The 11206-nt window shown below is 54.4% G+C and overlaps 1 protein-coding gene across 2 annotated transcripts in view; it reads left to right on the top strand.

Annotated features, from left to right (window-relative positions):
- Positions 1 to 5075: 5075 nt before the first annotated feature.
- kcnq4 (potassium voltage-gated channel, KQT-like subfamily, member 4) overlaps positions 5076 to 11206 on the top strand; it is a 38642-nt gene continuing 32511 nt past the window's right edge. Inside the window, exon 1 of one of the 2 annotated variants that reach the window (XM_088602437.1) lies at positions 5076 to 6366. In XM_088602437.1, the coding sequence (XP_088458563.1) occupies positions 6065 to 6366 (302 nt within the window). In that variant the 5' untranslated portion in view covers positions 5076 to 6064. The remainder of the gene's footprint in view (positions 6367 to 11206) is intronic. The other variant, XM_088602438.1, reaches the window with a different exon arrangement.

Here is an 11206-nt window from a genome sequence, read left to right as displayed (position 1 = left end):
GTGGAGTTCAAGGGTTGCCTGCAGAGAAGAAAGTCTCCACGCTTTTATTGTCGCTGTTGAATGTTCTGTAAATAGTCGCCCCCCCCCTTCTCTGCCTGTCTGGACCAGTCTCTGATCAGGAAACTGCCTCCCCTTCTTCCTCTCGAATCCCTGTTTTATAGCAGAAATGGTCAGTCCTGGCGCTCAGGGCCACTGGTCTTCTGTTCGTTCTCCCACACCTGGGCCTTTAATTACTATACTGTAATTAGTAATTACAGGCACATCCTTTTAAAGTGTGGGTGTCCCTTCCCTTGGCCAGGGGCGTCGACTTCAGTATTAAATGTGGGTGACTTGTGTTCTTCACAAGGGTGCTGACCTCCGTCAGCTCGACCCCTGAAGGGAGGGGTTAAAGGGAAGCTCCGCCCGAGGTGTGACGGCGAGGCCCCGCCCCCCTGTCCGTCTCTGTGGGCCAGAACGGCCGCCGGGCTGTGGCTCCCAGCACCAGGGCTCGCCAGCACTGTAATATAGCGCCACTCTTTGTAATAGTCATGTAGATTTTGGTATTTTGGATATATACAGTATATTTTCCATTTATTCTCCCTCTTTTTGTACTTTTAGTGTTGTTTTCGCATGTAGTTAAAGCTGCCAGCATGAAAAGCAACAGACATTTATAAATATTTTTTTCTGTCTATTAAGTGTTGTGCTTTTTTTTTTTTTTTTTACTTTTGGTTTGGGAGAAAATAAAAGAAGGAAACAATGAGACTTGTGTATGCAGCTTCTTTTTCTGTAGTGATTGTTTTTTACTCACACCCAGAAAACCACATTGGAGGAGTGACCTTTTCTGACCTGCAGTAGGAGGAACAAATATCGTTCTGTGTATCTGCATCTGCCTATTAGCCGTGAACCTCAGCCTTACTATTAAAATGTTTATATTCGTATTACAAGGACTTTAGTGCAGAACTCATTAACTCATCACGTGGTGCTGAGCCAAGATTGAATCTACATTTATTACCAGCGAGTGTTTCAGAGGTGGCTTCTTTCTTGCAGGAATGCAGAAATTAATTTTGAAAATAACTCGCATGAGTGTGTGTGTGAAGGGGATAGAGGAAGTTTTGCTGAATTCTAGTTAAACAGCAGGGCAGTGGCGTCTGCAACCTGTACCTCGGCCACTGGAAGATCCCGGATGAGCTGTAGTCGTCCTGCTCCCTCCCTGGGATCACAGAGCTCTTCAGGCTTGACTCGTCTAGAATCCAGTGTCTTTTTAAACCACCAGCTTTAAGATACCTTGAAAGAAAAACGGTATGGGCCCAGCGACGTCCATAATTGAGTTCAGGGAGGTAAAATAAGCTGGGGCTGTCGGATGAACTGGGAAGACTGCAGTTTCTCGGGCTCTGACATCACCTGTGCCGCACTACTGCCTTCACACCACTGGGTGGCAGCACACAACTGTCCTCGTGGTAAGGTTAGTATTTCTGTTAATTTATTCCCTACATTCCTGTTCCAGGTACTAGCAGACCACAAGCTGTGCAGGCAAGGCAGCTGTTTATATATTTTATACTCATCTGAGACGATGAGATTGACTGCAGTCTGCCAGGCTTCCTTCTTTACAAAGCAGTACAGAACACGTGAAATGACCCCTCTATTCCCTGTTTCTCTGGAGTCTTGCCTATTTTTACTCCACCAGCCCTGTTGTTGGAACTTGACTGAAGCGGCAATTCCATTGAAATCAGTGACACGGTCATAAAGGTGTCTTAGATGGATTCTCCCTTGTTCTCTTTAGTGACTGGTTTTGCACAGAGCAGCTTGTACAGTGGGGGTTCAGTCGCCTGCTTTAAGGCTTCAGAAGGGGTGGGTTGCCTTCAAGCATGTGAGCCGAGCCACAACGGGCTCCAGCAGCACTGCCGCAGGAGGGAGTCTGGGGCCGGTCCCTCTCAGCTGGTCGCAGTTCCCTCGCCTGGGTGTGTTTTCATATTTTTGGGGGGTGGCAGCGAGTGTTGGTTTGTTTATTTTTCTGTCTGACAGAGAGGACTTTCAGACTTCGCTGGGCTTCGGTGCGCAACAGGCTTGTTTAGCAGCAGTAAATCTGCTGTCGCTTGTGCACTTGGCAGTGCAGGGGAAACCAGCAACACAAAGCTGGCTTTTCACGAAAACCGCCGTGTGGATGAGGACCAGACCGGCGCTGAAAGCCCACACTGTTGCGTAAAGACGTTGAGCAACAATCAGTCCATTAATGAGGACTGAGAGGGACTCAGCTGGCCTAATAAGGAGATCCCTGGACGCAGAGAAATGTTTTGCCAAATCCAGTAATGAGCAGGACTGATTTGATCCTCCGGTATTTGGGGGTTCAGGAAGCCGGGGTGCAGCCCTGGGGCTCTTGCCAGCCCTGAGCCCCGAACTCAAACGGGGCGGATGAGTTCCCCTCCCCCTAACCCTCAAGCGGGCCTTGCTAACTCGGGCAGAGCAGACGAGCTGACCTGTGTCCCCCAGGGTGCCCCCTGTTGTCAGTGTAAAAAGTTGCAGTTCCCACAGGCACAAAAACACAAAATCAGTGTACCTTATAAACGAAATCGGGGAAAAAAGAAGCTCTGTAAGACTTCAGTGACTATTCCTTCAGTCCAGCGGTACCCCTGTGTGAGCCACCGAGGTTTAAACAGCCGGGCCGCTGGGGAGAGGAGAGGACAGCAGGACACGGAGATACTGGGACACGCCAGACTGAGACGGGCCGGCACATTGACAGCTGCGATCGGTGCTGCCCGGGACCCACTGTGACCCGGCAAGCGGTATGCGTATCGAGGAACGACACTGCAAGTGTGAAAACAGGACGGGGACAGAAAGGTGTTTATTGATCAGTGACCACCCAGTCTTGTAGACGAGTCGCCAAGCCCACAGTTACCCGAAACAGAGCTGCGGGGGGCGGGGGGGGGCGGTCCTCCTGCCCCCCCGCCCGTGACCGAGGGCCGAGCTGCGCCTGCACCTGCCCTGTAAAGCCGAGGGGCTCTGAACGGAGAGGACTGCTGGAGACGGGCGATTCATCTAAAAAAAAAAAAAAAAAAAGAAATCTTTAAAGCGCAGCAGAGTCTGTGCGGGCGCGTGATGACTTACCCATCTCCTCCCTGGGCGAGAGCAGTACGACGTCCTGCGCGGAGCCGAGCGGGGGGCTGTCACCGGGCCTCGGGCCCGGCGCTCCTGCCGCGGAGACGGTAACTAACGGCCCCGGCCCGCTGCCGCCCAGCGTGGCTCTCGCTCCGCAAGAGTGATGACGAGCTCTGCGCTCTCTAACAAGGGAGGGCTGAAAGAATATTAATGATACGGACTCGTAAATTGCACTGCAGTTTTGTTTTTGTTTTTAAAACGCTGAGATTCCTCTCCTGGTTGACAGCAGTGGGAAATGCGGCTGGTGTTTTAAAAACAAATCGACCCTCGGCGGATTTCAGCCTCGTCACATCGTTCAGGTCGTCAGGTCCCCCGAGCTGGTGGGGGCTCTGCAGGAGGGGTCCCGCGGGATTCAGAGGTCTGTGAGCTGCTCGCAGCAGCAGGACTGGACACCGAGCGCCGGCAGTGCAGGAGGGCGAGGGCCACAGCTCTGCTCGTCCCCGGCGGCTCTCCACGGTTCCACCCCCAGCCGAGAGCGGTCCCGGGCCCGGCAGGACTCCGCCTCGCTGGCCCGACCCAGAGCGGTTCGGAGAGGAGCTCCAGGACAGTTTAACCTCACAGCTCCCGCTCCCACACAGCACTCTACCCCACCCTACCCCACCCCACCCCACCCTGCACACGAAGCAGCAGGTGCAGGTTTATTCCCTGTGTCCGTTCTTCACCGGAGGAACCTCCAGAGCTGCAACGCTGCGTCTCTTTTTTTCCCCTTTTCAGCAGGAATAACCCTTTACTTGCTCTTTTCCAGCCAACGCATGCTGATGCAGCTCCCTGCTCGATCTTCATCACACAGAACGCAGGCTCACAGGTTGGTTTCACTGTCAAAGGCCTCGGACTTGGCCAGACTGTTCGCGCTGCAGGTCCAGAGTCTGCCCTCTGCTTGGACAGCTAGCGGAGGAGAGCCCAGGCAGTGCATCAGCACGGTGCCCACTGCACACCTGAGTTACAGCTAGCGCCAGCAAACCACAAAGTGCAATACATTCAAATTCAAGTCATGAAGCGCAATAAATACTGTTTGTTAAACTACAGCAATTCGCCAGGACTGTTTCTTGAGCACTTCGGCCCAGACAGAGCTGCAGCCATCCCAGTGCGTCACTAGGAGACCGTCTGTCCGCTGTACAGCCGAATCCGCAGTGCTGAGGAAAGCCCCTCCCTGGCCCAGCAGGGGTCAGAGGTCATCTTACTGGTCCTGTGATGAGTACTGAGCAGTGTCCGTGCAGGGGGTCCAGTCCTGGTCCTGGGGGGTCAGTGTGTCCGTGCAGGGGGTCCGGTCCTGGTCTTGGGGGGTCCACTCCTGGTTCTGGAGGGCCAGTGTGTCCGTGCAGGGGGTCCGGTCCTGGGGGGTCAGTGTCCGTGCAGGGGGTCCAGTCCTGGTTCTGGAGGGTCAGTGTGTCCGTGCAGGGGGTCCGGTCCTGGTCTTGGGGGGTCCAGTTCTGGTCCTGGGGGGTCAGTGTCTGTGCAGGGGGTCCAGTCCTGGTCCTGGGGGGTCAGTGTGTCTGTGCAGGGGGTCCGGTCCTGGTCTTGGGGGGTCCAGTCCTGGTTCTGGAGGGTCAGTGTGTCTGTACAGGGGGTCCAAGTTTCTTTACAGCAGCAGCACTAGAACTGGGCTGGGAGAAGCTGTTCAACTGCTCCAGGCACGGTAGGCCAGTAATAGGCTGGGCGGAAGACCTGTAGCCACACCAGGCCCGCGGGACCAGCCCGGGAGTCCTGAGCTCGGCGCGGTTCCGGGGAGGGCGGCGGAAGAGCGGGGAGCCGTCAGGAGAGAGAGCGCGCCTGACACTGAACAGCTGCTCGCCCTGTAAACTAACGTCATGATGCGAAGCAGCGGCCAGCGGCGCAGCTCCGCTGTCCCTGGCGGGGGGGGGGGTGCGAGAGTGACCTCTGTGACCTCAGGCAAGCCCACCGGACCGCGACCCGCAGCGCTCCGCCCGGCCTGGGCAGGGGGCTGGTGTCCGGGCGCGCCGGCGTGAGGGACTCCGCTCTCTCCTGACGGGGGTAGAGGCAGAGAGGGGGACTACACACCTCTTCCCCCTCCTCCTTCTCCTCCTCCTCCTCCGCCTCCCTCCTGCTTACCGAGAAACGCAGCGCAGCGCAGTTTCCGAGCGAGAGAGAAAGTCTCCGGACTCTCAACTCCCGTCCTGCGCTGCTCTCGCCTCGCTGGGGTTCGGTGTGCGCTGTCGTCCGCCCGCCGACACGGAGCGCCTCTTCCTCCGCCGGTCCTCCCTCGGTCCCGGGACCGGCCGAGCCAGCCGGCGCGCGGCAGCCAGGGGAAAGGCGGCTCTCACGTGCCGCGCTTGCGGCTGATGAGCAGTTTCGGGGTTGCAGGAAAACCCCGATCAGTTCCGAACTTTTTTAAACCGATACGCACGCCTTAGATGTTTTCAAATACTGAGCGTAATACGTACGAACTTATCCATTGTGCCTCAATACGAGGTCGGAAGTTGTGGATGATATTACTTCTGTCGTACACTAAACTGTTTGCGGGTGTCCTCGTTAATATCGTTGTTTGTATTTAACGGGCTACGACTGTGACCTGCAGATACGACACATCTGTGTTGTACGGTAACTTCGGAAGAAAAGGCAAGCGTCGGCAACGTGTTTAATTTGTCACAGCGTTCTTACAGCCGGACTGAGACATGGTAACAACAGCGATTTGGTGTGATACGGATTGTTTGAGAAATTAATCACTTGTCAGGCATGGGAGCTACTTAGTAGGAGAAAACAGACTCTCTCTACAGTATGTTCGCTAAAACTGATAGAATTAGTTCCAGTTTCAGGACAGAAACACACTTACCGCTCGTTAAAGGTAGAAAATAAACAAGTGTACAATGTGGCTGAGGCAAAACTGGGGTTGAAGCGGAAAAGAAACAGACCTTACTTAGAAATACTCAGTTTCCCTAAAGAGGGATATCGTGATTGCGGTCATTGAGCAGCGATGGTCGGAAGTCCTTCTAACAACGGCGGCATGCGGGTGCTGTCTCCGCCGGCGGCCGCGGGCGACAGGAAGCTGGAGTTCGTGGCTCTCACGGCCGTGCACACGGAGAGGAGCGAGCCGTCCACGCCGGAGCGGGGCCCCCTCTCCCACCGCACCGGACTGCTGGGGACCCCTCTGCCGGTGCCCCCCGGGTCAAGGCCGAACGGCTCCTCCAGCAGCAAGCGCTACAGGAAACTGCAGAACTGCCTGTACAACGTGCTGGAGAGACCGAGAGGATGGGCGTTCATCTACCACGCCTTCATGTGAGTTTATTATTGGTATTCTTCTTATTCTTATTATTGTTGTTGTTGTTGTAGTTGTTGTTGTCGGTGGGTTCCGGGTGTGTTAGACGAGAACTGCACCTTGCTGTGTTTGTATCTGTAAAGAGCACTACAGTGGAGTAAGAGCAGTATGTGATCTCCTGAAGTTGAGGGGGTGTCGTTGCACTCAGCGGTGCAAACACTTCTGAGCACCCCGTCCGGACAGCACGAAGTGAGCGACACCCGTCCTCGGACCGCCGCCGGGTCCGTCTTGCGGAGCGGCTCGGATATACGGTTGTCAGAAGAGCTGGGTTTTTTTACGAGCAAGTTCCGGGGCGATCGTTCTGCGCAGGCGAGTCGGGCTGGGCTGTGGAGCGCCAGTCCAGTCCTGAAAAGGTCAGACTGCGCCCACAGTGCCCACCCGGGCCGTGTGCTGGAGCAGCCTGGACTCTATATATAGGCGCATGTACAGCACGACACGGTGATTTAATGACCTCGAATTAGCAGGTCCGCATCGCAGACAGCGTGGCCCTCCCCCAGGTGAAGTATTGACAGTTCTCCCTGGGGCAGGGTTCGGTCCCCGGTCCTCCAGTTGTGTCAAGTTCACGGGACGGGACGCAGCCGAGCCGGGATCCGGGCAGACGCGCCACGAACCTGTGACTTTCTGCCAAGCGATACAATGTTATATATAACATAATTATATGTTATCATCTCCAATAATAAAAACTGCGAAAGAATTCTGAAGTAACTTTTGTTGAATAGTTTAGACTGTAATAAGCAGGTTTATTGATCCCTGATCCCTTCTTCAGAGCCAGGCGCAGGAAGAGCCCGCGGGCGAGGAAAAGATTAATCCGGCCGGGAATTTTAAAGGCGGCGCGCTCAGTGTGCTGTGTTGCATAATTGTTTTAATTAGCTTTAAGTAGCCCCGGTAAACCAACAGAACAGCCCTTTGTGTTCAGAGGCGAGCCGAGAGTCGCAGTGCGAGACACTCTCCTGCGGGGGGAGGACCGCCCGGTGAGGGAAGAGCGCTTGAACCCCGGGTCTCTGACAGGCGGGCGGGTGTCTCTTCCGCTAGCAGGAGCTCTTAATGGACGCATTCCGCTACACGGCTGCCTTCGCCAGATCTGCGACTGTTTTATTGGTTTGTTATGAAGATATCGGTCTTTCGATTAACCCTGGTTAAGAATTTCAGTTCAATGAAAATGTCTTTGTATTGGGCAGACGTGCAAATAAGCATTTCATTCCACCCGTGCACATGACACTGAACTGACCTGACCCAAACTGAAATCTTAGCATCCTTATGTACTGTACATATCCCTCTAAGGATACATATTGGGCAGATTCATAACACCATGATGAGAACACTGGACTTGAAGCACAAGCACCTCATCACAGGCCCTACCTGTATACTGGACAAGTTTCTGCATTTCACTCTTCCAGCGGGTGGTGGGAGTTCAGCTCGGCAGCTGCGGTGATCAGTGATCAGCTAGCCCTTCATCCAGTCTCGGCGCTGTGTCACGCCGATAGGGCCTTATAAGGGCGAGACAGCCGTCTGTAGTCGCTGACTTTGATTAGGAGGGTGTACCTAGTACCGCTGATGAGCCACTGAGACCAGCGATGTGCCTCTCACATCCTTGAAGGTCTCATCTCTTTGTCTTTAGCGCCTGAAGAGCTGGATCAAGTTGCTGTCGTTATCTGAGCTCAGTGGAAACCTGGAGACCCTGTGTGATTCCACTGGACTCCACACGGCTTTAGTCGACTGGTCAGGGAGCTGAAGTCAGAGGTGACCAGCGCTGCCCTGCTGGGCTCTAAGGTGGCAGCAGTGTCTTCGGTCAGGGGCTGAAGGTCACTATTGTGTTGTCTAATTTAGCCCATAATCACTCAGCTCTAATCACACTAGTGCTCTGTGGGACCAGTGGTGAGAGACCACTTCCTTAACAGGTTTCTTTTGATCAGAACTAAGGGAAGTACCACTAATTAAGCACTTAATTACCTCCATCAGACAATTTGCCAGGAGCCATGCTGCTGTCGATCTGTGTGAGCCGAGCCTCGGATGCTGGAGCTCACTGTACTGCGCTGGGACACCTCAGCAGAGCTTAATAATAATAGGCTTTCAAGTGCTGTAAACGATTGCGTGAAAAATATTTTCCCCTCTGAAAAAAAGTCAATGTCTGTTCTTTGGGGTTGTTTATAAGCATTGCATGTCTAATAATTAAAGCCATATAAACACACGCACAGGCCCGAACGAAAACAAGACAGAGCACGCGCCAACTCTGTACATTAGCTGAATGTGCTGCAGCCGGGCAGGGCTTAAACGCTTATCTGAATCATGTACTGTGTGACACGTAATTCATCTCGGCCACACAACAGCAGCTTACCGGGTGCAGATTGAAAACAAGAACTTGCTTGTGACCAGCTAATAAGGGCAATAGGATGAGGGTTTCTTGTTCAGCTTGCAACTTGAAAATAAAGACTCTTTTTTTATATTACTGTGAATGGTGATGCAAGTTTGTCTTCGGCTCAGGTTTGGAAATGGTACTGGCCCCTGCTCAGAGGCCCGGGAGTGAACCGGGGCTCAGCAGGCTCAGAACCCAGCGGAGAGCTCTGTGCCAGCTTGCACAGCAGGGCCTTGTGACTCGCAGTCACCTGTCTCTGGGGCCTCTCAGCCAAACGGCACTTTCCCAGGGGTTTCTCCTGCACGTTCAGTGCAGTTCTATTCATTTTTGTTGCAGCTTTATATTTCTGAAAGGAAAAAAACATGCGTCAAGGTAAAATAAATAATCTGAAGTAAGTAACAGCAGTTTGTTTGTTTTTCTGTTGGCCCGTCTGAGATCTGTAAGCAGTTCAGGCAGTGGTGGGTCCCAGTCTGAGTGTGCTGATTCCGTTGGAGGGGAGTAAGGCCCGGTCTGAGTCCAGTGGTTCTGGGAGAAGGAGGAGAGGCCCAGTCATTACTGTGCATCGGGAATACTGGGTCCAGCTGCCTCATTCACTGCTACAGTATGTCAATGGCTTAATTCTACATGAGAAGTGTCCTCCTTGTGCAGTTGATCATTAGTGGTGCTTACTCCCAGAGTACTCACAGGCTAATAATAGCTGGATACATTACTTGTGTTTTGTGACCCCTAATGTAACGGGTTCTGTCCTTATTAGTAGTGGCTGTGGTGCTACTATTCCTAATGTTACTGGCACTGGGGCAGCAGCACTGCTGCTACCGCGGGCGGTTGGATGTACCCCAGAACCCCAGTCTTGAGCGGAGAGACTGAGCCGAGCCTCTGGATCCTGCCCGGAGGGGGCCTGTAATCCCGGTCAGGGCGCGGAGTGGGGCCGGGAGGCGGAGCTATCCGGCAGCTGTCCCTGGACTTGTTCCTCAGCTGTTGGGCTGCAAACAGCTCGAGAAGCAGTAAAGCCCCCCACATTACTGACAGCGCCGCAGTGCTGTCACTGGCAGAGGTGCTAATCCTGCCACTGCAGCACGGACCAGCTGCAGCAGGGGCCGGGCTGGCCTGGCCTGGACAGAGCTGGACAAGGCTGGGCTGGGATGGACCGTGCTGGACTTGATCGCAGGGCAGGTTGTTGGAACTGTGTTGTTGTGAGAAGCGGTCCCATGGTCCTTGGTTTCTGCAGGACTGGAGGGTCTGACGTCAGACCCTTGTCGGGGACTCTCTGGGCCGGGACGCGCTGGGCTGCTACCTAAAAATGTCCGGCTCGGTGAATTGACCCAAGACAGTCTGGAAATTGAGCAAGAGAGTGTCAGTGTGCCATGTCTGCTTGAGAGCTGCTGCTGTTTGAAGGGGCTGCTGAAATGGAGATGTTTTCAATTCTGAAGAGCCTCTTCAGCTCAAACAGCTTGAGATAAATACACCTCCTCCCTCCCTGCCGCGTGGGCCAGTTTCTGCCACTCCGAGGCAGAGAGACGTTACTGAAGGAACGGTGAAGCAAACTCCTGCGTTAACTGCAAGGGAGCCCGCGGAGCCGGGCCGGGGAATCTCGCCCCGTGTTCGGGTGCAGTGCGGACAAACGAAGCTGCTGTTGCAGTCAACCCTCTCCTGCTGCGGGGAAGCGGCCTCCTGGGCTCGCGGAGCTCCGAGAAACGCTGGAATGCTGGTTCTGTACCAGGTCACTTCTCGGGAATTGGCATCGCTTCTCCTTAATAGCACTGATACACAACCGAGGAGCGGGGAATAAATGCACAGGGATTGCACATGATGGAAATCGGTTTAGTGCGCGCTGGAACCCCACCAGGTTTAATAATTTAGCACCGGAGAAGAAGTTGTATGTCTGTCGGAAGGGCTGTGTGGGATCTGTGGGGGTGAAGTGGAAAGACCAGGCCCATCTGCGCCGGACAGACAGACAGACTGGCCTGCTGGGCAGTATAAAGAGAGGTGCCCCTGCACTGCTGCTTGGCCAGTCGGGTCTGAAGCTGGAGCTGCAGAAACTGTCTCCCCGCTTTCCTTGGGCTCCTCCAGAGGGGAGGTGTCCCCCCGTGCCCCACTTGTGATTCCTCTGCTCCGCGTGCCTTGGGAGAGGGAGGGCTGCGGCCAGAGAGGAGTTTAGCACCAGCGCCTGCTGTTGGCAGAGTGACCTCTGACCCAGTGTGCCAGAGAGGGGAGCGACAACAGGCCCCCCCGCACAGCTCCGTTTCTCCTCTTCTCAGCACATGGAAGACGAGCAGAGAGAGATCTCGGGCTGTGAAGGCACCTTTGATGTGATTTAAAATGCAGGATTAACTCTACTTTATGGGATTATTCAGCCTGGATTGCCACTCTATACCCTGTGATGGGGTCCCCCTGCAGGCTGCCTGTGATGGGGGTCCCCTCTCCTGGCCAAAGGATGAAGGAGGAGA

The sequence above is a fragment of the Lepisosteus platostomus genome, chromosome 13 (assembly GCF_059453375.1).
Source record: "Lepisosteus platostomus isolate fLepPlt1 chromosome 13, fLepPlt1.hap1, whole genome shotgun sequence".
Taxonomy (NCBI): domain Eukaryota; kingdom Metazoa; phylum Chordata; class Actinopteri; order Semionotiformes; family Lepisosteidae; genus Lepisosteus; species Lepisosteus platostomus.
This window is presented reverse-complemented; position numbering and strand designations above follow the sequence as displayed.